General features: G+C 41.6%; 2 protein-coding genes across 3 annotated transcripts; one reads left to right on the plus strand and one right to left on the minus strand.

The window, feature by feature from the left end:
* The first annotated feature begins 178 nt into the window (after positions 1-178).
* LOC110978766 (small ribosomal subunit protein eS21-like) lies at positions 179-6,956 on the plus strand. Its single transcript, XM_022234034.2, has 6 exons — positions 179-248; positions 1,439-1,503; positions 1,892-1,955; positions 4,942-5,013; positions 5,445-5,500; positions 6,672-6,956. Exons 2-6 carry the CDS (start codon positions 1,454-1,456, stop codon positions 6,688-6,690), a joined length of 261 nt encoding a protein of 86 aa, XP_022089726.1. The 5' UTR covers positions 179-248; positions 1,439-1,453; the 3' UTR covers positions 6,691-6,956.
* A 91-nt stretch (positions 6,957-7,047) lies between these two features.
* On the minus strand, positions 7,048-26,349 carry LOC110978760 (uncharacterized). Of its 2 annotated transcripts, none has more exons than XM_022234022.2 (4): positions 26,215-26,349; positions 19,057-19,135; positions 14,761-18,344; positions 7,048-9,954 (listed from the first exon to the last, which is right to left on the minus strand). In XM_022234022.2, the coding sequence occupies exon 3, from the start codon at positions 18,331-18,333 to the stop codon at positions 14,797-14,799; it is 3,537 nt and encodes a 1,178-aa protein (XP_022089714.2). In that variant the 5' UTR covers positions 18,334-18,344; positions 19,057-19,135; positions 26,215-26,349; the 3' UTR covers positions 7,048-9,954; positions 14,761-14,796. The 2 variants fall into 2 exon arrangements, with proteins under 2 accessions (XP_022089714.2, XP_087004531.1); XM_087148405.1 differs by lacking the exon at positions 26,215-26,349 and adding an exon at positions 20,647-21,136.
* Between the last annotated feature and the right edge of the window lie 1,563 nt (positions 26,350-27,912).

Raw genomic sequence — 27,912 nt, forward strand, 5'->3', positions numbered from 1 at the left:
CTCGTATAAAACTCTGAAGTAATTGATGTTCAGTGCTACAACATTTTCTAAATGTAAAACTAAAAATAATACAAATATAAAAAAAAATTATTTAAAAAATTTAGTTTAAGGATAAGTTTGTAAAATGTGGAAAATATTCAGAGAAAAATGTAAGAATTTTAAAGAGTTGTTTAGTAAAGCCTCGTTTTCGCGATTTTCGTAAAGTGCGCCCTCTTTACATGTGGCTTCTGTGCTAGCGCGAACCTTTGGTAAATTCTGGCTGAATTTCTCCTTAAATACGACTAAAATTCTGCAAATTTCCTCGAAAAAGTATATTTTGGATTGATGTTAGTAATGTTAAGAAGTTATTCGTTTGAAATAATTTGAGGTTGTGTGTTTTAATGCGGTAAAAAATCACATACAAACTTGACAAATGAGCCCGTGTCTACTGTCGGCAATGGCTGGGCGACGGCTTTTTCGCGATGAATGATTCCCAAATTTGGGTCATACAACATGTATTTAGGCCTAGCGTCAACAAGTTATTCAAGCATAGGCCCTAGGTCTATGTATGCCAAAAAATGTATATTGATAATTTTAATTTAGGCTTCTACATATCATATTCAATAGGCCCATAAAAACATATACATGTATCACATTTATCTAAAATGATATTTGAGTGTGGAAATTTGAGCAAAGTCTGTTCTGCTCGTGCAGCCCAACTGGCCGCCATCTCATTTTTGTGCGGAAAGCAGGGAAAAGAAATATGGTGGCCACCCATAGGCCTACATCGCAAAAGATTTTCGTCTTTCAGTGTGCATATGGAAGAAAATTCCCTGCTTTTGTGACAGTGGAACATTATTGATAAAAACCACTTTGAAATCTTTACTTTACCATTTAGGGCTTTGGGGATATTTTCAAGTGCACTTAATTAACGCTACTTCTGTGTTGATGCTTAATGACACTAAATAGCACAAGTGGTTTACAGAACTGCAAGTCTCAAGTCTGTGTGATTGCATGCACGTTGTAGAGAGCATTAAACTGTAATGTTTTAGAAAGAGATCCATAGACGGACAACACTTGATGCCCCTGTGCACAAAAAAGTGTTTTCTAAGAAACTGCTTCGGAATTAAATCTTACATGTACATGTATCTAAATTTCACAATTTATCCCTTTCTGACAGCTGTTATAACATTTTAAGGGAAATCAGTGGCCATATATGGAACTCATTCCCATGTTTTGACCAAAATATGCTACACGGTCAATGGGCAATGTTGTAATACCATCTTTACTTCAACTTGTTTTGTGCTGTGAACCATTTTTACCCTTTCAGCTCTTTCCTTCTACAGAAGTTAAGTAAATTTCCGAAGCAAAAATGATGTACATGCAGCCTGTAGGCCTAGCCCTAGGCTACATGTACCTCCCACCCAACTTAATTTCTTTTCTTTTTGTCAAATTGCAGAGAAAAACCGCCAAAATGCAGAACGAAGCCGGTGAATACGTGGATTTGTACATCCCCCGCAAGTGGTAAGCTTTCCAATTGTCACTAGGCTGCTAGGGCTAACTTTGAAAAGCATTCACGAAGCCCATTATTTTGTGAGTGATTTATGAGGTACATGTATCAGCTGCCTGTGTTGTGCAGGATATTCCAGCTTCCGCTTCGCAATATAAAGATGTCTACCCAAAATCTCCAACCTTTCAAGTCTCTACAAAACACCGTGTCACTTTTATTTTGTCGCAGACAGTGTGACATTCATGTCAAATGTTCTGCTGTAGATGGTACAGCACTTGAAGCTGTTTCTAGTGTAAGCACCCGCATGGGATGGAAGCATAGCAATGTTGTTTTCCTCATGATGCTCTTTGCAGTCATGTGATTCATCATTCATGTTTGGGTTCTCTTTTTCTTTTCTGTCAGCTCTGCAAGCAACAGGATCGTTGCCGCCAAGGATCATGCCTCGGTCCAGATCAACGTTGGCGAGGTGAGTTGGCCACTCTGCTAGATTTTGCCTGGGTGTTAGTCTTATTTTGTAGGAGCTGTTACCAAAATGTTGTGGTATCAAGAGATTTGTTATTATTATTATTATTTATTTGGCATAACAAAAAACAAACAGTAAGAAACAGAAAATGCAATACAGAACAATACAATAGGCAAGACAAACGATTAACTAATGGCACATGCCAGGAATTGAAAGGGTTTACATGAAAACAGTGACCTAAAGGCCTCCAACTCCACTGCCACTGGCTGTAAAATAATATATATCTGATATAAAACAAAATAAATTTTTATAGCGACCTTTAAAACAAACCAAAAGATTTATACAAATTACAGAAAATAAAATTTGAAATAAAACTAATTCATGTATGTTACTACCAGCAACAAATTAAGCAATTACATAATAAACAACAATTAAGAAAAATTACATTACACGTTAAGAATTATACAAAAGTATAAAATACTCAAGGAGTTTCTAACACAAAACACAAGAACAAAAAAAAGGTAAAAACAAGAATCCAAAAGGGAGATAGCAAACAAGATAATCCACGACAAATTAGCAATAAAAATTATGAGTAAAATGTGAAGCACCTAAAAACAAATGGAATAAAAACTTGAAACCACTGATCATTACTTATTGTAATAAATCCATACAATGCCTTCATCATATAAACTAATCAATAAAAAGTTAAGCGAAGACCAATTAGGACGTCTGAGTCGGTCTTCATAATCGGTTTCCAGTCTTCTCTGTCCGAGTATCATCCTGGTAGCTCGACGTTGCACATTTTCAATTCTATCAACAAGCGTTGCAGTGTAAAGATGCCAAACAGGCAGGCCATATTCTAAAATTAGCGGGACTAGGGCCTTAAAGTTGGCCAGATTACATGTAGCATTCTTGCACAGGTCTCCAGCAACACTATTTATGCAACTGTTGGGTTGCTATTAGCCCTAGTAAACAACATACGGCACGTAACTATCCCAGGTCAGCTTATTATTCAAAACGATTCACAAGTATTTATATTCTGTAACAATATCAAGACGAAGATTGTTCAGTGTACACGAGGGAAGACCAGGATCTCTAGACCATGTAATCTGCATTACCTTTGTTATGTTAATATTCAAGCACAATCTATTCTTTAGACACCAACAATGGATTTGATCAAGGTCGTGTTTGCAGAATTTTTTCATCCTCTTAACAGGTTGTTGGCCGATATAATAACATATCATTGGCAAACAATAAACAAGTAGATGAAGTACATGGAGAAAGATCATTAACCATATGCTACCGGGGAACCCGGTTTCGGGAACCTTTGGTTTGTACGCATAGCCGGGGTGCCCGAAATCAGACAAAAGAGCTGGGCCTTGTAACAAAAGACCGTACTCAAAACAAAAGACCCGAGTAATTTGTTAAAGTGCTCAAAATCAGCATGGTTTAGGCACAAGAACGGTCTCATTTGGCAGGCTGAATTTTGCTACATTTAAGGTTAAAGCCTATTTGCATTGTGGTCGCTACCTGCTAGATTTGGACTTAACAGCTACACTGCTGGTAAAGTTGGGTTGATTTGTAAACACAAGGTCAGTGGTGGTTCCAGTCTGTGGATTATGCAGACACTGCTGTGTGACACCATCCACAAGTTGATCTAGGTTCATTGTTGACGCGACATGAATAAGATGTTGCATGCTCGCCGACCAAGAATCACCCCAATCTACACCCGCAATGATGACACCTTGATGATTAGTCAGCGCTAGCTGGATGTCATCCACAGTATCCTGAAGTTTGCCCCAGTAGTCCACTGCTGAATTAGGTGCTCGATACAGAACGCATAATAGCCACTTGCTACTTTGAAGGGCAATTTCTCTAGGAAATCTCTAGGTCAACATGTTCAAGCTTGGGAACACGACGAGGGCAGAGATTTGAGAACAAGAACACCCCCACCTCTATGACCGGTATCGTGACCGTCATTACGATCACGCCTATGTGTGACATAGTTTAAGCTTTGAAGAAAAGGTTAAATGGCAACATCAATAGTTAACCAAGTTTCAGTGATCCCGAGAATATCTGGTTGTGTAGACTCAAGCAATGTGTCTTGTTCTTCACGCTCTGTGCATTAAAAAATCATACGGGATACAGTTTTATATCTACGAGTACCGGGTGTTGTATCTCCGAGGACAGGAGGGAGAGCTAAAACATCGTCGTTGGAACCCAGGACTCCTGACATTGACGTTATATCATCAAAGAATGAGTCTGACAAGGGGGGCAGGTGAAATTGAATGGAGGTTCGACAAAGCCATGGTGTAGGCTTGACAGTTAAACAGCGTGAATGGCATTTGGCGTCACAGCTGTTGCATTCAGTGCTTAATTGGTTTTTCTTCATGGGTGTTGTGCAAACATCATAAGGGTCCTTCGCAGGACCCGGGTTTGTATGAATATCCCCACAAAGTAGTATCCTCCATAATGGCCGGCATGATTTAGGTGAAATGCAGTCATCGCTAAAGTCAAGCTGAAGGGTGCTGATGGAGAATACCGGCATAATGGGTGCCCCTAAAAGTGCTGTTTATACTGGAGTGCAAGATGTACATCAGGCAACATACAGACAAGATGGATGAGGTAATGTCAAGGCCAAGTGACCGGTTGTGGATACGACGGGTTGCCATGATTGTGAAATGTTATCAGTTCATCTAAACTGCAACTTCACCAATCATCCCAGAGGGGTCCCCAAAGCAGTCCAGCAATCAGCGGCAAACAGTTGATGACAGCCATAGTAATGAGGCAGAACAGTCAATAGAGATAGGCTGACATCGGGCCTAGTTATTTACATGTAGGTTCAAATAATCCAAGATGGCCGACTGTTGTTAAAAATGGTCTTCCACCACTGTCATTAATTTTCCAGGGAATGCAGCCAGGGATGTTGACATTATTGATTGCTGATGGTTTTTAACTTGGTTTTTCACCACTGTTTGGATATTTCCAGGTAGATCCAACCACTGGTCTTTACAACGGCAGCTTCAAGACCTACGCCGTGTGTGGTCCCATCAGACGAATGGTAGGTGCCTGTCTTTGGGGTGTTTCCATTTTCAACCTGCGTAGCCTGCCAACCTTGAAGTAATCTTTCTTGCTGAATGGCGGTTTCACACTCGATGCCATTCGCTCGTCCACGCTGCCGTTACAGGGCACTGGGAAGGGTAACTCCCCACAGAACTTTGTGAAGGAAATACATCGCAGCTCTGGACGCGCAAAGCACTGTGGGTTACTCACTGTCCTAATCATGACATGTACACTGAGTGTGCACGCTGCATGCATATATGGAAGTGATGACCCATCTCATTGTTCGAATGGACCCCATCCAGTGCGTGCTCGACAACAATCATGTCACGCATCCTGAAATACATGTAGCTGCCTTTCCCAGCACTCACATACAAGACTAGCCAGCATTGAAAGAAACTTTTTCTCCCCCACCCTTCAATTTTGTTTCAGGGTGAATCGGATGACAGCATCAACAGGCTAGCGCTCGCAGACTCTGTCCTGGCCAAGTAAGTCTGTTCGTTGTTTGTCAGTAGTCACCCAGTCGGTGGACCAGTTTCACTTCTGACATTCCTCGGCCCCCGACCCAAGGCAGTGAGGTGCCATAACCCAGTGCCAAGTTACTGTCATTTTCATCAGTCTGTGGCAGATTCTTGGATCTAGAAGTAGCCAGTGTCGTGGTCAAGACCATCACTGTACCAGACACAAGAACAGTCACGTGACGGGGTGCACATTAACAAAGGGATTCCTCTTTTGCAGTTCAATTGTGACCCGCTCTGTGAAAATAAGTCACGTCGCCAGAGCCGTTATTCACTGGAAGGCCTTTTAAAGAATCTTGCAGTGTTTAACCCTTACCCCCTAGGCTCCTGCACTAGAAAGCATACTGAACCTCACAAAATCCAACAGGTGCATTTACTTGTCTATGTACTTGTACATGCAGGTCACTGTACCAAACCCGATAAACTCCAACAGAATGAGCCCGTTGGAGTTTGATTGATATGGTATGGATGGGTCTATGCAGTATAGAATGACTTGCACTGAACAGTACCAAACCTGACAAAATCAAGCATAGTCCAACAATTGGTACAGCAAGCCAGACACTGTACACAGTGACCCGTGTGTCCCAACTCACACAGAATCCAACACCATCTCCCTGGGCCTTTCATCCCAAGTCTCACAAAATTCAACAAGTTCATCAGGCACAGTACCAAACCTGCCAAAACCTCACAAAACCTGCTGTTGGAGTATGGCAGGTTTTGGGCAGTTAGAGTTAAGCAATATGTATCCTCAACATTTTAACATCTACAGAACGTCCATTTTCATCACATCAAACTGCATGAGACATCAAACAAAGAGCCGAGTTTCCTCAATCTAGTACAGAGTAAAACTCAAAGTGGCTCCAGTGACTTGTGACTCGTTTTCAGAGTGGGCCAGTTTAATAGCTTGTGACTCACTTGCCTCAAGGCTGGAGGTCTTGTGATGGTCTTGAGGGGTCTCAGCTACAACACTTGAAGTAAACTGAACTATGCATAAGGAGTATCTTTACAAGTATTAGTTCCCTACTCAGGTTGAAATACTTGTCCCCGCTTTAAGGAGCATCGACCGAAGTGTTCGATCAGTGTCGCACAGCCACCATTCAATTGCGTTCATTCCATTTGTCCCCCCCCCCCCTTTCCCCAGGAACTTCAACCAGCATTAGGTGATCTTGGGGGAAATTCACAGCCGACCAAGATGGCACAGTTGAGGACACTGACTTCGTGCTGACATCAGACCCCTCCAGAAGTCCACAAAGAATCCGTCGACTCATTCGTTCAGACTTTGGCAGTTGCAGAAAATGTGATCAAATCTCCAATGTGTCAGATTCTCATGTACCATATTTCAGCAAATGAACAAGTTTTGTTTATCTGAAAAATGCAATTGCAGACATTTGTCGGTGAATAAATCCCTTCTCAGTTGTGAAATGTACTGTCTGTTTCAGGCGTCCTTTTTCTGTGTAAAACTCTGATATTTTAAGAGCTGACATGTTTAAAACAAAGTCACATGTACAATGTAGGGATACTTTGCATTTAGATCACAAAAACTGCTTTATTACCATGGCAAAGAGCAGAAAAAATGTGGGCAACTTTGGTTTAACTTTCTATTAAAGAAGTGGTTTTGTTTTTATTTTACATCTATGGCATCCAGCAATTCGGTTTCAATAAATACATATACAAGAGTTAATTCGAGTCACACTCTGCCCTGTCGATGGCTATCCGTAACTCACCGGTTGTAGAGAGTATAGCTACAACATATTCCTAAGAATGTCTTCAGTTATTTGCACATCGTTGGCCCTGCTTATTCTGCTGTCAAAAATGTAGAAGAAAAACATGGACAACTTTGCTACAAAAGCGACTAGGGAGGCACGGCAAGGCCTACGGACAAAGCTCAGTCCCGTACTTTGAATCAAGTCTACTGCAGAGCCTTCATAATTTCAGGGATCATGGCAACACGCTCGGATTAAGAATTCGTTCTTAACCAGAAAAAGCAGACCTTAAAAAGGTTTTTTAAAAATCCATGGCAAGACTGTTGACAGCCGTTGCGTAACTGCCAGAAACCACCTTGCACAGCCCAACAAGCACCACTCTACTGACTAGATAGTCGAAACTGGCTTCAAAAGAAAAGAATTCACACACATTACTTAAACTGGTCATCAACCAATTAACATGTCTACGTGGGGTAATGCATAACACTCTTGCAAATTTTGGTGCAAGGTGGCAAAATTATCCCAAAGGAGCATCAAAACTTTATCACCAGTAATTGTTGCTAGAAGTCCAATTCTAATCATCAAGGCATTTCTTGGAGATTTTCAAATCTTATACTATGGACATCTTGGACAAAATCAAACTTAACTATTAAAGCAGTTCAAGTAGAATAAGCAACCTATAACAATGGCCACGAAGAAAATGTACCGTATGCAACATCCCTCAACATTTCCTTTGTAAACAAAAAAGCCATCTTGGACCAAAAGGCGGGTATCTGAGAAATTCAGCCCGTTGACAATTTTTAAACAAAGTTAACACAGCATTTTGTGGTAAAATAAACCGAATTCGACACTGTCGCATCTAAGGTACATGTACAGAGTAGTTTCATTGTGAAAAAACCTTGACGTGACTGCCTCTTAAACCACCTACCACAGATTCAAAGCATAAATGATTCTCCTCTTAGTACTGTAAACGCTAACCTGCTCCTATCTCCATGTTAAGGCATACCATATAAACTGTCCAACCCTCTGATGCGTCCATCTATGATAAATAATTACACAGGTACATACAAAACCAATTTTATCTATAAATGCCCTCAGCGGTCAAAGCACTTTGGCTATTATGTACATGAGCTTTTCAAGAAATCTTTTAGTACAAATTTTTATAATGCACAATTTACTAGCTGTAGCCATTTTTTGTCTTGAGAAACCCAGCATCATCACTGACATCACACAGAATTGAATACAAACTACTTGTCCCTACAATTTTGTTGAACGCTTTTCAGAGCTACATGTACATGTATAGGTACCGCTCTTGTTAACTTCCTTAGATCAATCCTGAAATTGCATGGTTTTAAAAGTAAAGGGTAAACATACCCAGAACACATTAAACTTTCTTCAATCTGACAGAGAGAAGACCTGGGCCTGATTTTTCAGCTTTACTCACTGAGACACGCACTGTGTTAAGTAAATGTACAGGTACAGCAGAATACTTCACAGCAGACATTTCAAGATACTAGCAAGTGGCTTATTTCACAAGGGGGAAAAACCAGAATGTATTATGTACATAGATACATCCTCCTCTGAAAGATTCTGTGCTTGCATGGTAAGCACACAATTTCTTTGAAGCTGCAATCACTGCTGAGCAAAGTACCAGACTTGACTGTTAACACATGTATTATGTACACTTTGGTTGGTAACCTTTACTGAGCATTGAGTTCCTGTGTGTAGCAGAAGAGCACATGTGTATAAGCAGAGCCACGAAATTGGCCCTATCTGTAAAATGCAAGAGCAAACTGTGCTCTTAAATTTTACTGTATACCCTTTTTTTTTTTCCAGATTGCTTCACATATCTTTGGCTTTTTTGCAAGCTCCGCAAGTGGGCATGAAACTTGGGCTTTACAAAAAGAGAGGAAACCCCAATCTTGACAAGGCTTTGTACAGTATTTTCCAATTTTCAATGGAAACCAGAAAATCAGCTGATCAAAGAAAGTTGCATGCCTGCACAAGTAGTTTGGAACATTTACTGTACAAATCAAATAAGAACATTATCCAAAGTTTGGTCTCGTAATTAAAACAACAGGACGCACCCCCAGCAAAAAACAAAGTTCGACTGAGCTTTTTTAAGGGTCTCCAACCGATATCATGAAACGACCCTGCAGGCCAAAAGACGACAAAGCCAAGGTTTGGAACACAGCTGGACTTAAGATTATTTTGTTTTCGGTTTTTGTTTTCTAAAGCATCAACCACAAGGCCAAATTGATCCAAAAATCGCTAACTTCACAATACTAATTACAAGGCAAAAGAGCTTTGGTACAATCAGCAGCAGTAACTGGTAATTTGGAGCAGGCTTTACTTGGGTACTTAGGCCAGAGCTACAGATAGGTGTACTGTCTACGTGTCTTAGTGTATTTCCAACGGAAAGAAGACCTAGACCTATCTCTAAACAACAGATTTGGATGCAGCCTTGGTTAATACACGTACATTAGCAGTCCATTTTGTACATGTGAGTGTACAGTTTGTAAAAGCACGGACATGATGGAATTTGAAAGTGTGACCCCTTGAATAAATTCCCTCTGATTCGATTGAGATGCGCGCATCGGACTTCTCTACAGCTAAGTGAAGCAAGGCAAGGTGTAATTGAATATCCCGAAGCTTCTCCTGTTTTGCACTCTGCCGGTTGCCGACAATTCTTCAGTGAATTTCTCAAGACTTCCAGCCAGTCTGTGAAGCAAAGCACAAACAGCAGTTAAATAAAACACAGACTCATTTTCTCATAGATGGGTGGTGCTCTGACGCAGACTGATTATTGATTCTGTTTACGCAAGCAGAGCAACGAATAAACAATTTGGTACGAGGTACTCATGATCACTACAGCCAGCAGCGAGACGCTGTGTACATAAAACTGAACACGGAAAGTACACCTCACTGAGGCACTATGATAAAGCTCCCCTTTTCAATGTTGCTTGTGCATGAGGGGCCTGTGCGTGTTTATGTTCTTTAAGGTTGAAGAGTTCACATAATGTCAATGAAGAAGTTGAATTGGGCAGGTGAAACGCACATGTACATGTATCTAAAAGTATACAGCGGCTCAGGTGGAGGCCACATTGGGTGACGGTAGAAGCAACTACCGGCAGTCATCATTCAAACGCACCATTTCCTAGGGTGCCGAGGGTTAACTTTCTGCATACACGAAGCGCTGAGTTCCCAGAAAATAGATCTAGGAACTAGGTATGGATGGTTACTACATCCCCGGATGCCCATGTATGCTCCCTTGCAGCACTCCCCAAGCCCAGACTAAACATCATGAATATCGTGTGCAGATGCAATGAGACTACATGTACATGTAAATGCCCCCAGGATGAAGTCTACCTGATACCGGCATTCGACCATTCCTCTTTCCCAACAGCAACAAACTTTGTGGTTAATAAAGCATGGAGCTATTATTCACGGCAGCCATTTTCCCGGTCAGTGTTTTTGTTCCATAGGGATACACACGAGTAGACCATTTGTACATATTCCCCATAACAAAAGCACTGACCAGCAAGATGGCTGTCGTCATAATATCTGCTTAAAACATATTTGTTTAACTCGACACCAAACCCTTTTTTAAAAACATTTTCTACACAAACATAAGCAGTATCTCTACTGTCCCAAATTCTTTTCTTCCTTTTAAAAGCAAACAAACTAACTAAAAGACATGAGGGAGACAGTCCAGGCTTTTCCCACAATTTTTCTCCTAAAAGTTTCACTGCTCAATTCACACACACAAACACATTACTGCAACTGCTGCAGTTTATAATCAGCACCCAAGCGGGACTTTAAATAGAAATTAAGAATCATTTGAGGGTTTTGAAAGTTGGACCCCTTATTTAAGGAATGACCCACATGGCTTTTAACAAGGCAGTATTTAAAAAGGCCATAGGCTGAATTCCACAAGATTACTAAAAAATTCACAAAGTTATCATGAATTTAAACATGTGACTTTGACTCTGCAACTTACAAAATAAATGAGCATTTAGGCCCAAAGAAGTTTATACACCTGTCTCATGCTTTTGTCTCTCTTTCAAATCCAAAGAGCAAGTGCATGTACATACATACTTGCACACAGTTCAGTTTAAAGTCCATATTTTTGCACATCAGTTTAATTGATAAGGTGCTGAATACCAATTCAGTCTGAACACTTTTTTACTATCACAGGGGTATTATTGATTTATTCCCTAAAGCAATGGTACATATCAACAACGGGCAAAGGTGATCTATTTCATACAAATTCAACTGTATGCTATGTGCTCTCAACTTACAACTCACTCAGACAAAAGGATAACAGAACTCCAAATTAGAATATTTGGAAAAATTCCAGGATGTCTTCTCTCACTTGCATGTACATATACATGTCCACCTGTACATGTACTAGTACATGTACATGTGTGCCGTGCACATTGTAATTATTCAGTACAGGTGATGTTAATGAGGTGGATGTATTTACCTGAGAGCAGTGAGTTGATATTCATTGAAACAGCTGGTATCGATTGACTGATGAATAACCACTGAAGAATTCAAAGTATTTACAAATTTGAGAGGTTTTCTGCACATTCATGTATGTCTTTGTTTCTATATCCTGTTTCAGTGGTGGGTTTTTTTGGGGGGGGGTTCTTGTTTTTCTATTTAATTCTTCCCACTTTTTAATGTACATGTATATAACTCAAGTCTACAGGTACTGTACATGTACCTCCGTAGTCATTTATTTTGACAGGAACTTTCCTGTATTCTCTAAAATACATGTATATCCCTCTGCTGACAGCCAATGCAGTTCTTTCGCCATGTAAAGTTCTTAGTTCTTCATATTCTCTTTTATGTAAGGTCTTATTGGATTTTGAAGGATCAGTCTGAAGAATCTGACAGTTAAAGTTTGAAGACACCAAGTGACAAATCAAATGTCAGAAGTATTTGTTTTGTTTAGTTTTTGTTTTTCATTTTTTTAGGGGGAGGGGTGCTTTTGCTTTTGTATATTACAGTACATCTGGAGGGGGGGGTTACTTACTGGTAGATGTTCTAAAGTTGCTTTCTACCGGTATCATTTTCCATTTTTCAGCTTAACTATCGTTAAGAGCAATTCACTAACTGCATTCACACAGTGCACACAACCTCTGATCAGTGACATGTTACAAGTGGTTAGAGTGTTTCATAACTGAACGAGCGAATGCCATGTGTGGTACTGTGATTCAATTTACAGTAATCCCAATATCACATGCACATGTACCAGTACTGTATATATGTAATTCAAGGACTCCCACACCTTCTATTCATATGAATGGCATGTGTATGAATCGGCAGGTTTGTGGAAAGGTTTCTACTGTTCCCAAGGGGGGGGAGTGCACCTGTACATAACTATTGTATGCATATCTGTACACGTACATGAATTGTACATGTACATGCATGTAATGAAGCTTCGTGTTGGAAACGACAAACAATTTGTACATTTGCAATGCATGTTTCAAGGCGGATCATCCGGGATAAGGATTAATCAGCTCCGTGGTCACTGGCTAACCCTAACTCTCTAGGGTGTGTGCAAATTATATTAAAATTGGAGCATTCATGAGTGCTAGGCTAATTCTGTTTGTTTTTACATGTATGTACACTTATGTACATGTGTGCAATTCAGGCCTACTCCATGCACTGTATTGAGTAAACTTGTACATACGTGTATACAGTACCAGTCAATCTTGACAAATTTACAAATGGACAAATATGCATTTTTCTTTTCATACATTTCGATAGGATTCTAAGAATTGGAATGTACACGTATTGCACAGTGTGAAGCTGACAGAAACTTTTTTCTGTTGAATACTGTACTTTGAAAACAAAATGACAGAAATAGCCTTATTTGTACAAAAAGTGTGGACGACATCCAAGAATACCAGTGCCAATTTGATTTCTGTCCACAAGCAAATATGATGCACACTTCATAACTGAAGTCATATCAAATAATATTGTATTCTACTGAACACCTGGAGACAAATATTGCAACATGCATGAGTTAGCACAGTACATGTACCGGTGATTTCAACCAGAGACATGGGCATGTACATGTATTTGCGTAGACTTGAATTTTTTTATTTCTTATGTGTTGCCATAAAAGGGAGACGATCAGAACAGGTGAATTTCTCTCATGGGGGGAGGAATAATTATTCACCTTGCGCATTTGTATTCAGTGTTAATGTACATGTACAATGTAATGTAGATGCTTTCGGTAGAAACAGTATCGGGTCAAGCATCATGCCTGAGTGATTGATTCAATTCATTGTTTATTTTCGGTTGGAACTCGTTACTTCCCACCACACACAGCACGCAGAATGCAAGGCATTTCATTTCATCAGTATTATTATTTTTTTCTGCTGGCTAGGCCCGGTTGGAATTCTTTGGGGCATTGCAAATTCACATACGAGAGCCAACCGCGGCTTTTTGACCAGTGAAAATAAATTACCTCGCTCTGAATTGCTAAGGGCTTTCGAGCTGTAGTGTTGAAAACCCATAGTGTCATTTCCAGAAATATTGCAAGAAGAGAAAGCTTGGAACATTTTCAATACAAATTTGGGAGGTGGGTGGTGGAGGTACCTCCTGCCAATCCAAGCCCACTGGCTCCACCCAGATAATTGCATGCAGGCCTAGCTTATCTCGGTATCTTGTTGGGATCAACAGCTTTTAATTTCACGATCAGTCATCCCTTGAATTATAATGAATTGATACCACAACTGCATATACAGTACGCTCACCCAGGAAATAAAAAAATATGTACAGTGTGTACATGTGAATACATGTACATGTAGCTGCCAGAAGGCAATTTCAAAGTTTATCCCTTGATTGCCAAACCAGATGTTGTTTATGATACTTTCTCTGAGTACAAAACCAGGATATGAAGAAATACACGTACCTGGTACACATACGAATTTCTTCATGGAAAGTCAGTATATAAAAGAACGTAAAAGCCACCAATTAAGCTTTCAATTCTGGTTTATAACATTGGAGGACCGGCTGGTACTATGCCTCCACCTTTAAATGTTTTCACCAGTCTTCGTCAAGCTTAAAATGGGACCTTGAAAAACACTGGCAGGTGCGTATAAAAATTGGATATAAAAACATTGGGGCTCACCCCAAAATCTCTTAATGTGACTTTGCTGTGAATCTAGTCACAACATGAATTTCTGGTGTATCCCGTGTTTTGGTTTGTTTCTGGTTATGAAACTGAGGATTCCTAAAATGCTCAATGGTACTGTACCGTACTTCAGAAGCCTGAAGAAATCTGCAGAGAGAAGACCATGAGGAAATGTTGAGTTTTAGAGGTGGAGGGATAACCTCTGTGATCAATTTTACAAGAAGAAGCATGGAATCGGTGATTGAGACCTAATGCAGGTTTTTGCCAGGTTGGGTCTGACAAACTGATCACGGAGGCGGAAAATGGGTAAAGTACCATTTGTGATTATGACCTTCCCTTTCAGTAAAATTTGAATTTCATAATCGTCCACTTACAGAGAGCCTTAGGGTGGTAGACACCATCTGGGAGGATCAGGAGATGCTGGCCGCTCGTGCTTTCCTCATCTGGCACAGCCATTTGATGACCCGAGCGTTCTTGGTGATGATGGACTGGGTTGTGTCTGGGAGCTTCTTCGCCAGGCCCAGGCCCTCCTCGCTCACTTTGCTCCCCTGCGAGATGTTGTCCGAGTTCTCGGTGCTGAAGTTGCCACCCTCGTCGTCATCCTCCTCCCGGGTGTGCTTGTACTCGTGCATGTCGTGGAACACCTCGTCCTCGTCACTGTACAGCAACGGAGAGAGTGGGCTCTGGAGGAAGCTCTCGCTCAGCCCCATCTGGTTGAAGAAGCGCTCCACCTCCGAGGGGGCACTGGAGAGGGAGCAGCTGGGACTGGTCACCCCCAGGTCTGACTTGGAGCGTCGGCGCAAGAATTCCCACCTCGTGGGGGAAGAGAGCGGTGCTGGCCGTGAAGTTGGACCTTCACGATGTGCGGCTTGAATATTCCGGTTCTGCCTGCTGTCAAAGTTTGGGAGGGGCCTGTGGATACTGGCATGAAGATTCACATTGTAAATCTTTGGCACAGGCTTCTTCTGTGCAGCCAAGATCCTCTTCCTACATGCCTTGTCTTCAGATCCTTCAGAGCTGCTACTGCTGCTAGACTTGTGAGTTACTTGTTGGACAGGAATTTCCAGTGCTTTTACATGCAATTTTTCCCCCCTCTTGAGGGTGTTTAGCTCGTCGTCAGGATTTATAATCCGAGAGAGCAGATTCTGCAGTGCCTTGTCATCTTCTTTCTTCTGATCGGCCTGCCGCTGGGGCTTTTTCACCCGCAGGACTTTACTCCGACGGAGCTCCGCTTCATCACTGTCTGTCTCCGACTCCTCCCCTCGAGCTCTATTGGGGTTTGCAGGTGCAGACCACTTGGAATATGTTTCATTGTGGTTGGTACTTGTCACTTCGGTGCTTCTGAACAGATCAATTTTATCGGCCACTCCAGTCCCATTTGCACGCCGTCGTGTGGCATTTTTACCCAGGTCTGAAAGGCTCATTTTCTTGACTTGCTGTGGTTCTGTGTCAGGACTTGACTTGTCTTTGCCATCATCTTTCTTTGAGGAAGACGTGGCTGAGTTGTGACTTAACCTCCGTCTCTTGTCCAACTCACTGCACCTTGATCCTTCCACAGACTGTTCCGAGTATTTCCTTCCGTGTTCTGCCTTCCCTTGCATCTCTGTTCTATTAGAAATTGAGCCACGTTCTCTCGCATCAGGCACTGGTCCTGCATGTAGTTGTACGTCTTTTGAAACAACCTGCACCTCATAATCAGTTTCATTATCTTCATAGGTGTTCAAGTTTACATCATCACTAATTTCCACTGGAAATGCCCAGTGGGTTCCAACTGTGTCTATTTTGTCATCAGACAGTGCTCGGTTTTCTGAAGATTCTGAGGAGATGCGATTTCCGTTACCGTCATTATGTGGTTGGCCAGCTCTGTTGGTGTCTCCTTTTGCCGGGCTGAGTGAGATTTCCCCACCTCTTGGACTGCTCATGACTCCACTGAGGAAGCTCTGAACCAGTGATTTTGCACGCTCGTGGCCATCTTCTGGTGACATCTTTGTTGCTGTGCTCTGCTGAAGTCCATAGCTCTGAGGAGTCTGCAACTCCGTGCCAATTTCCCCAGCTCTGCAAATGTCAGGAGATAAGGCCCTTTGATTTTGAGAGAGGCTCACTTGTGCCTCCATTTTGTTTGCATCGCTCCTGATCTGGTTTTGACCAAAGTTAACTGGAGCCCAGGACTTTTTTTTGACTGGGCTGGTCGTGGTATACTTAAAGAGTATGCTTTGAGCAATATCCTTTTTTGTGGGCTGTGGGAGGATGGTGTCTTGCTGCAATCTGTCATCCTGACTGCGATGTCTCGGACAACAGAAGTTTGCTTCTTCTTCAGAGGAGCCAAGAACTGTATCACTGTGATCAAGATCTGACTTGGCTCTTCGGTGTATGATCTCCACTTTAGAATCAATCTGGGGTGAGTCTTGGGGCTGCAGCCTGGACTGGAAAGCCTTGTTGCTGACATAATGCTTTGATGGGTAGATGCTGCCAATGACTTGCCCTAGTACCCTGTCTCCACCATGATGTACAGCATGTTCAAGCACAGACCTCTGGTTTTTGCTGGTTTCTTCAAGCTCCCCCCAGCGCTCTGGTGACTTCCCAGAGACATTGAACTCCTTGGTTCGCCTCAGTCGCCTTACGTCATCTGACGTCATTGGCCTAGAAATGTCTGGGTCAAACCTTTCTGCACTAAAGCTTTCTCCATGACTTGTTGAGACAAACTTCTGAGATGTGGTATCCTTCCTCATTTTCTCAGGGCGTTTTTTATCCCCTTCTGATGGGAGTTCAAAAGGCGGCATGCAGGGCCTTGCAAATGTGTCTTGTTCACAGGCAACCTCCATGGGCTGGTCACCACTCTCTCCTTCGGAAGTATACGATCTTGGTCTAACAGCACGTGAAGATGTTTGCCAAGGTGGCTCTTCCACTGAAGCACTCCGTACTTTTCTCTCGGCTGCCTGCCCTGGAGGCCTCAGGGTAATCTTGCTGATCTTCCATTCTTGGCCATTCTCGTTTGCCAAGTCGGTGGCGTATCTGGCTTTGAAGCGCTCCATCTGTCTTCTGGTCTGGTCATCGGGAGAAACAAATGAAGAAGGGTGTTTAGCGTTGGACACCATCCCCAAGTCACTTTTCAGACTGTGGTCCTTTTCACTGGAAGTGCCCAAGGTTCTTAGCGTGTCAACCACTTGTGCGTTTCCTCTCTCGTGCAATTTCGGTTCCCCAGACCAACTATGGCCTGGGTGTGACAAAACCTCTTCGGGCTCAATGGCATCTGCCTCAGATGGGGCCTTAAAAGCAGTTGTGTGGGAATCTTTCAGATAGCTGGGGAGATTGCCCTTTAACAAGAACGGAGAACTGGACGAACTATCATACTTTTGAAATTCTGCTGGGGAAGCTTGACCCTGACTGACTTCACTTCTGCTGTCAGCGCACAAAATGTTCAGATACTGCTCCTTCAGCTTACGGACACGGCTACCGCCACTCAGATTTTCTGGTGGGGAATCAGAATGAGACGATCCCGTATTACTGACAACTCCCTGAGATGAGGAAGTCACTTCATCGGAAGACTGGCTCAAACTGCCTCGAAGCGAAGCTTCCACTATCTCCAGTGTTCGATCTCTACTGCCTTTCCGCACACCCCTCATCAGTTTAACTTGGGGAGGTTTGTCTGGGATGGGTGGGGGTGCCCGCGGACGGGACTTTTTGACAGGCTGGGGCTCCCTGTCCCCCTCATGGACGTATGGGACCGCCCTGAACACATGGCCAGGTGTCCTCTGGTTCTCGTCTCCCTGGTTATCTTCTAACTCGTCTCGGCTGCCTCGGCGTACAAACTTTGACCGGCTCTCTGCCAGTCGCTCCCTGGCCGATTTCTTGCCGAGCTGTTCCCTGATGGGCAGGAAGCCAGGTCCGGTGTTGAAAGTGCGAAGCGGAAACTTGGTCACAGTTGATGATTCCGAAGTCACAGCCATCTTGCATGCATCTGGAATGTAAAAAAAAAAACAACTTGGGTTTGAACCATCCTTGGTGTGAATTTCAAATTGCCCAGCAAGTTTAAATCTAGAACTGTACTATAAGATGGTGTAAAGTTTACGATACTGGAAGAGACAGGACTTCAAAGCATTTTTTTTTAATTTCCAAATAAATTTTAAGCAAGGAATTTAACCCAGAGACATATTACAAACATTTACCACAGAGGGAACATTTTTCAGGGGAGTACTGGGGGGGGGAGCTCATTTTCTGAAGGATGTTAGGACCTGAACTACTGTTACCTTTCTCATAGGATGGAATGTAAAACACTTACCAAATTTTTTTTTTTTTTTACCAAATTTTGTTCCCTTCCCGTTTTAAGTTACTACACTGATTTACACGTCACCCTAAACATTCTCAGGTGAGGTGAGGACATCATTTGCCATCTGTGTATAAAGTTTGTTTGAGGCAACAATTTAAGTGCATCAAATCTAAAGAAGGAAACCAAACAACTTCCCTGATCATGACAACTCAGCTTAGTGAATGATGTACATGTATGGCTTTAGTTTAGTCCTGTATTTATCTTTACACTGAGTACACTTTTCACTAATAATTTTGTCATTTGCCTTTTGGATAACTGCTAATGATGGACTGTGCATGTACCTACGTGGAATTCACACTAGCAGTTAGGATGTCAGATGATTAAGATGCTTCAAAATGCTTACCCAACAGAGATGGTCGGTGAACATTGTCCAATAAGTAATCGCTGTGGTTTGAAAGGAACGAGGTCTTGTATCACAGCAACTGCAAAAAAAAGAGACGATGAGTCAGCCCTTGGCCATCCAGAAGAAATCCCAAAGCCTGACGTTGTTATTGTGTGGTTTGTAAAGGGTATTCTTCACTTGCTGTAGGGTTGATGTACCAGGACATGCATACAGTTGACATGAATACACTTCACCAGCAGGGCTCTGACAAGAGAACAAATACTGCAGATGTATGTAATCGGACACAGGGCTTTCTTTGGAAATCATGAATGTCGGGGCATTTTATCAACCTGTCTCCCTTTTCAGGTGATTTTTCAAGCAGTACCCCTCATGTTAACAATTTTAAAAGATGAGCTGCACTGTATTTAGTTTTGAACCATTACAAAGCTTAGATACAATTACGCATGCAATTTTTTTTCCCCCCCAATGCAAGTTTCTTTCAAATGAAATGTTTCGGCAGAGTTTCACAGACAGCAAAATGAAGCAAAGTTTGTAAATGACTGGCATCACCTTTTGAGTCATTAACAAAAGAAATATTTCCTCATAGCATGTGCAAAACATACGTGTACTCTTCACATCTTGCTCATTTCACCAAGGTTACACCCTGGCAATGTGGTCCCTTGTAATTCACAAACACACACTGCTCAGCATTCACGTTACAACCAATGATGTATCCACTTCTCTTTCATGAAAAAAACAAGGAAATTCACACATTGACAAACTCGGGTTACAACTTTTTTCCCTCGTTTTAAATGGTTTTAAGTGCACTTAGATAGGCATACTCGTAACTATGCACCATTTTATACACAATGCATTAGTGCTGACATGTGCAAAGAGCCCCTATGATTCATGACTGCATTTAAAACATACCAAAAGATGCTACACTGAGCCTTCTGTGTTCTCTCACAAAACCTTTTGAGCTCTAACGCCTTTTGAAATCCAAGTACCATCATACAGTCGTACATGTACCCAGGTAGTGCATACTGAAGCACACAAAAAGGCCCATTCAGAGGAGCAGACTTTTACCCAGGGACGCAGAAACTACATGTATAGTCCTGCCTTTTTTTTTATCCCGTTGTTATTATTGTAAGAAAAACTGACAACCACTTTTCAAAGACATGGCCAGCTCCTACCTATTATTCTCCTTTCCGAGGCTGGAAATCTCAAGGGACAAATAAACAAACAGTTCGGCAGACCAAACTTTCCTTCACACTCATAGTGGAGACAGCCACTTAGGGCTGAGAACACTGTACAGGCAGGTACTAGTATCTGTACATGAAGTGGCTTCCTAGATATGCCCCTCCCCTAACTACGGGTACATGTACATGTAGTTCCGCCCCCCACAATCAGCTGTTGATCATGATTATTTTCAAATTCCCCTCCCCTAAAAAATTCCCCTCAAGTGTATTCCCCTCCCCCCAACCGTTTTCACAGAAGAGTGCCACTGAATACTTCAACTGCACAAACCTGAATGACTATAATCTTCAATGAAAAAATTTATAGACCATATGAATGCTATCCAATTTGAGAAATTTATGTCGTGAAACTTACGCAGTACCCAGCCAAAGTTCCACCCAGAAGACACAGTGGACACGTGGGCTGACATGCATGCATTGTAACTTCTGCTTTATCGGCTACCGGTGCGTGTCACGCTTCGTCAACTCTGACGGTTGATTTGAGCACTGAAGAGTGACGACATCCAGTATGAAAGGGAGCTCATGGACCGTGGATGAGTCTAGCAAATTAAACTATGCCCCAGGCCGTGGGATAACCCACTTCAAATGACCAGCTCTTGTCAACAATCAATCAGGGAAAAAAAGTCGTTTTTTTACAGGTACACGTAACTGACCTGCATTATCAAGACCTCAAAAAGAATACATGTACATGTACCAGTGTCTCTCCCAACTGCTTTGTTACTTTGCAGCACTTCACACGGGGGGACAAACCTACATGCACATGCAGTAGGCCCTACTGTATCAACAAAAATGCAGTCTCACTTTGATATGCAGCTATTTGGCAGGACATGTATAATGTTCCATTTTGATTACAACACGTGCATACATGTACAATAGTTGTATTTCCGTTGATGAACTTTGGCCAAGTGCATGCATGGAGGAATAAAACATGTAGTGCCCTTGTGATTCTAATGATGACTCCTTGTTACAGGAATGACATTCTGCAGCCAATCATGTCCCTTTTTATCTTGAATCCGCCAAAGGATCAAAAGGCAACAGGCTGATGTGTACGGTGTGCCTTTTCCTAGAATCCATGACTATCCATTTAAAACTGCCCATTTTTCCGAGAGAAATCTAGCACCATTGCAAATTCTGCTGGACACACATGGTGTACTGTATGCACACGCACACACGTACGCTATAATATTTAATTCTAAACGGAAAATGACAAAATGAGGTTTTTCTTTGTCACACAATTGCCCACCAGCAAGGCCAGCGTTCAGGTGTACATGATCTATTAATATGCATAGCATAGTATTCAATCAACTGATACGGTACCAGTTTTTTTTCAAGACAAAATTACTGATTCAAATTCAACTAAATTTCACATTACCTAAAAAAAAATCCATTTACATGAATATCAATTTGTACAATAAGCATACACAATGTACCAACATGCACCGTATAGTATTCAATCAACTAATACGGTATTAGTGAATCAATTAAATGTCACGTTACTAAAAAAAATTCCACTTACACGAATATCGATTTGTACAACAAAAACAGTACACGTTCTACTGTCCTGCAAAGTTTACAATAAACACAAATTGTTACACCAACTGTTTCACCCATCCAATGAATGGCTAGTCTGTAAATCTACAGACCTGCACAGGGCTTTAAAAACTAGCTTTAGGGTGTTTTCTTAAAGATCATTTTCACTCACTGACTTTTGAGTAATCAACGAGAATGCAGCTTGTATGTGTAGGCTATTCCTCTTCTTTATCTGATAATTGTTTTCAGTTCCACAACCCTTTCCAATGTATGTAGGATCCGTTACCTCTTTCAGTTCACTTCATAACTGTAAAGAATTTCACGCTTGACAAGTTTCATGTAAACACAGTCACTGTAAAGTACTATAATGTACAGTACCTTACACATTACTCATGAAACTTCAATTCTCTAGAGAGCCCATTTGTGGCTGCTCTGTTCTTTTTTTCCTACGAAACTGTGGGACCTTTATTCAAGAACTACATGTACAATCATTACTGTAGGTATACGTATGTGCATTGAACACATCACCATTTTCTCTTTCTGACGTTTGTCAAACACAAAATTGAAAAACTTGCCCAACCCAAGTCCATTATGTACAGACACAGAATTCTGCGACTCCCAGAAAGTAGCCTGGCGGCCCATCACGTTTCGCTTATCTCCCACCATGATTAAAAGGTGTACACATGTACACACCGAGCTTTCAAATCTGGCTGCCAAGTGTAGAATTTTTGGTGCTACATTTGTATGGTGCATTTAGACAAAATTCATCTTGAATCATGTAAGCCTGCACAGTTAATTTTGGTTCACTTTTTAGAATCCCTTTTGGGAGTCCATTTTTCCCGGTTCTCTCTTGCCTTGGAAGTTCGGACCCTCTCAAAGAACTGAGTACACATACATACATTAATGTTTGCCAGACATAGAAATATTTTCACACAGAAAAACAAACTTCATGGGTTCCAATTTCTGAAGGCTGGTTAAATGAATTATGACATGCAGACAACAGGTTGAATAAACCTGACCTCCCATGGAGCAAAATGTAAGATCCATGGGCGCTGGGAAAAAAACCTGGATAACAGCACCACCACAGTGTTGCTGTGGGATTCCAACCTGCCAGTCAGCGTAAATTCATGTTCCATGCAAACACAGGGCAAGGCACCCCTCACTGCATGGGACAGTCAAAAATGCTTGACTGGGGGTTCACTTTTTTTAATCAGCCCTTTTTTTGTTTAAAGATTTACCACTGAATGGTGCTGAATATTTCCTGTCTGTCAAAGGTGTACCACACCTGGAATGTGAAATGCAAACCTTCCATGGAAACTCTTTGACCAAAGGCAACTTGATGCTTGATAAAATGGGCAGGAAGAGACCTTCCTTGGGGGTCAAAAGGTCACTGATATCCTCTTGGCAATTTTAGTGGAATGTCTGATTTGTAAAGGAATCCTTCAAATTGTCTTTTGCTATGTATGTAGGCTAATCGGTTGAATTCCTGCGTTGCCTGAACTTAGTCTCGTAAACCTCACAGCCGAGCTACATGTACATACATACAATGCTGAATATTTCAACTGCAAAACCTGCATTAAAATTGAGCAAATTTACATTTCATATGGCAACTCAACTGACTCTGTCTCTCTATCATTCTCTATAGAAGTGAATGGATCTTGGAAAGATAAATTGCCACTTGAAACCACATAAGGGTCATCTGCAATACATGTATTGTATAAAGTGAACAAGCACAGTATAATATAGGCTCAACATGTACCAGTACATGTACATGTACATACATGTACACTGTACACTGTACTTTGTGCATAGAGCTACATAAATCTCTGTGATTTCAGCCAGGCTGAATTTTAGCAATGAATGCTGTAATTTGTTGCCAACATCTTTCATTAGTTACCAGTAGTTGAAAAGATTATGGTTGCTTTTCCTGTTAAAACAGTAAACAGCACACAAATTGGTTGAAAGTATTCACAGCTGTGCACATCAGATATTTTTAAATTTATAACTCTGTATCTGGACTGTGCTTTTGATTTCCTTGTTTCCATGTACATGAAAATGAAATTTACATATTCTGTAAAGTCCATGATACCCATTACAAATTGGAACGTGTGCACTGAGACCATGAAACTGTCATTCAGAAACGAGCAACCCATCAATATTTACAATGGGTATCAGGCTATCAGCAGTGGTTTTGATGCCAAAATAATTAGGTAAATAATCTACTGTGCATGTGAGCAGGTGTGGCTGGAATTCAGCAACACAAGCTGCTATTTCCAGGTTAACGGTGAGCAGTGTTCTAGCTAGGACCATTTTAGTGCCGGGTAAACTTTTGGATTACAAAGCGTAGTGAGCGCAGTTCTTAATGCTGTCTGATGCTTGAAATACGATCCAATTGGCACATTTAAATTTTCAGTAATATTTCAGTTCATTTTTTTGAAAATCCATGCTGGGTGGCACGGCCAATTTGAACCTGAGAGCCGGGCGGAAATTTGCAGTACGGGGTAGTGCCGCCCAGCACCGCCCACTGCGGCTAGAACCCTGGCAGTGAGGAGAAAGAAGAAAATTACATGACAGACATTCAAGACCGACAAGTGTCAAGGGCTACTTGAAAATGCAAATTCATCTCTAACTTTTCAAATTTACCGGTACTTCTGCTGCTAGGGCCTCTCTATCAATTTTCACACATTTGAATGGAGTACATTTTATCAAACTCTGCTGGGCTTTGGTCATTTAAAATTCCCGAGGGCTCTGCAGTGAGGCCAAGCAAAAAAATAAATATACTCAGCTTCTGGGTTTTGAGAAAATAAGAGAATGGTAGTTTGTTTTTTTTATATTCCAAGACACATGTACATACATACTAGTGGCTGCCATTTTGGCTTAAATTTCCAACAACCATTGCTGTTTTCACTGTTCCAAGATAAAAACAATTCGACCTTTCAGACAAGAAAATCAAACACAGATATATTTGAAGTAGCTATGATATTTTGTTTAGCATTGAAGAGTTTCCGGCATGTATGTAGTTTCACACAAATTAAACACACCAGCTTCCAAGTTCCATCTATGGTAAGTTAACTGTGCACAAGCAACTTTATACAGTACATGTATTTGGAGGTGGCCATATCAAGACGTTTAGTCTACCAATGTTCAGATGTGCAGCACTAGTACATGTAGTACATCAGTATACGATAGGTTGATTTTTTTTTTGCATTTTCACCTCAATTTCACTGCAACAAGGAAAAGCAAAGGAAAAAATCACCCGGGGTCTTGTTTTCCTTCATCGTTGGTTACAATTCTTACTGTAAGCCCGGGTCAAAGTTGGCACAAAGGCAAAAATGAACACAAATTTGTGATGTCAGAATAAATAGTCGCTTTGCAAAAGTTGAACATATTTCAACTTGAGTGAAATTTCGCTGCAAATTTTTCGTGACGTCAAATCCGCTTCGCTTTCCCATTTTGCCTGAAGTATGAACTGACCTTTACATGTAAAGCAGATGGTTGCTTGGTTGGTAGACCACCAAAAGTACATGTACATGTTTAGTACTGTACATGTAAGTGTACATGATAATGTGGCCACGATCAGTCCATCAGCATACACTGTAATCGCACGACTGTGTTGAGATACATGTATGGTATTAGGCCTATTGTATTAACTTTAGCCTAAGGGTAACCCCCAGAACCGTGGGGTTCGTCGTCCATTGCACTCCCACCTTCGTGGGATCGGGGGGGGGGGGAGTGCAGTAGACAACAAATCCCATAGTTCTGGGGGTCCTTTAGGGACCTGTTTGTTTCACACCTTCCTCCATGATCAGTGGTCCCATTCCTAATTGGCTCCATCCATGATTAGACAGGTATCAAGTGAACCAACTACAAATGATCGTGATTTGAATCTATGTGAAAGAAGCAGGGCCCCGGCCCTAGGTTTTTATAACTCCATGGTAGCCTATCACCAGTCACTTCTGTCATGTCTGTTTGAAATCTCTGATTTTTTTAGGCCTTCTCCCTTTTTGAAAACACTCTCCCACAACCACCATGATGACAAGTGCCGTGAACTTTTTTGTGGAAAGACAAGGCAATCGGCTGATGGTGGAATTATGTGCACATTTTACAGTCAGTGGGATCAGCCATGTCTACACAGGCCTATCCAGAGATTGGACAGATTACGCCCTTGGCGCCAAACAAAATACATCGTACCGGCGGCGGTAAGTTGTATTCACAACCGGCATGACTTGGGCTTGAACGAACGGCACCAGAACACTCTCGATCCCTGCACACTCAGCGTGCATATTTATTGAACATGCTAAACTGATGAATCAAACATTCTTTCCAACCACAGTACAGCCTATTACAACTTGTTCGGTTCAATTCAAATGAAAGAGACGCGAGGAAAACTTACCCTTCTCCCCAGTATCGACGGGTTTAAACCTTTGGATAATTATTCTTCTCCTGGCTTCTTTTTCGATTCCTAAATTCAAACTGAACTTCCCGACGATACACAAACCACTGCGACGCGGTGTATCATCACTGATGTCACACAAATATAAATGAGTGAATTTTACGTTAAGTGAACAAGAGATGGCGCTGTTTAACATAAGGGATAAAAGGTCCATTTGGATTAATTCAGTGAGTAAATTAAAGGGTGCGGTGTTTAATTCAAGACAAGCCACTAAGCAGTAAGTTGGGCAGTCCTCTCTGAAGGCAAAAGAGGGAGTCCCTTATAAATCCAGTCCAAAAGAGTGAAAACCACTCAGTAAGAGGGAACCATATAAAGAACAACTCTATTTTCAAGTGGTCACCTGCAATGGCTTATTTGAAAAGTGGAAATTTCTCTCTTTTGGAGTGGTTTCTGAGGGATTCGCTTTTTTTCGAGAGTGACCTTTTTAACTCTATTTGCATTTAGAGAGTCGGTCGCTTCGATACCAGCTAAAGCTATCAGGCTGAGTTCGGGTGGCTGGAACTGGCTTGTTCTTGTGTGTTCACGAACAGCTCGATATGTTGTTTGTGGGTCGGCCGCTCGAACGGTTTCGCAGGAGATAGTATGACAGGCAACACGGTGGCGTCCATGTACGTTCTTCAAGGGTAAATGTTTGGAATATGGCCGTTTCACGATAGTGTGCCACCAAGAGTTTGCAACGCGTCGGCCAATCACAGTGCGCGAAATTTGTCGCCCAATGCGCGTTTGGAAAGGGTCGACAAATTTTGCGCGTCATGATTGGCCAACGTGTTGCAAACTCTCGCTGGAGCGCTATTGTGAATCGCCCGTATTATGGACTGCATTCTTTTCTTATTAAAAAGGAACGCCCATTACTGTGTTATAAAAACTTACTAATGCTCATTTTGCAAAACTTCCCATCGCCTCTGGCTTTGTAACTCATCTTACTATTTTGCAACTGTTCAAAAAACAAAATCCCACAAGTTTTTCCTCAAGTTTCTGAAAAACCTAACGTGGAGGTGGTGTGTGATCCTGTTATAAGAACAGTGTTCTTGGTGTTCCCGCCGTTCGAGTGCGAAAACAATTCAAGAATGTCAAAAACAGGCTGCCTGAACTTTACTCGGCGCTGCTCATCTTGATTCGGATTTAGGGCGCTAGACGGAGGTCATAATGGTTGCAGGCCAGTAAATAAACTGCCATAGCCAACAGTAAATACCCAAACTTCAAAAAATCAGGATAAGTTTCTTAGGCATTCGAGATGACATCAAATTAAAGCCCATGCAGTTTTTTATTTTTCGTTTTCTTTTCAAATTTCTAGCCATTCACCAATTGACTATTGAAGATATTTATTTCCACAGAAGGTCACCCCTAAAGTGCATTAATTTCGTAAAGCCCCGCGCCTTTTTGAAATATTGATTGCCTACACTTCTCGAAAAATAGACCGTTTTCAGGCACCGATTTCTTCAAAATCTCACTCAGACGCAAGCTGGTATTCTCTTAGCCAGCCTAAACCTGTCTTTTCCATAAATCTTCAAGTTCATGGGCCACAAAATGCTCTATTTCGTAGAGAATTTGACTGAATACAAATTGTGATTTGGCCCGCGCAAGCATTTTTCGGCCTTTTTACTGGACTGTATCCATATCAAACTCAGAGTGCTACCC

This window comes from Acanthaster planci, linkage group LG18 (assembly GCF_054643075.1).
Source record: "Acanthaster planci isolate LZ-2023a linkage group LG18, COTS_SCS, whole genome shotgun sequence".
In the NCBI taxonomy this organism is placed as follows: Eukaryota; Metazoa; Echinodermata; class Asteroidea; order Valvatida; family Acanthasteridae; genus Acanthaster; species Acanthaster planci.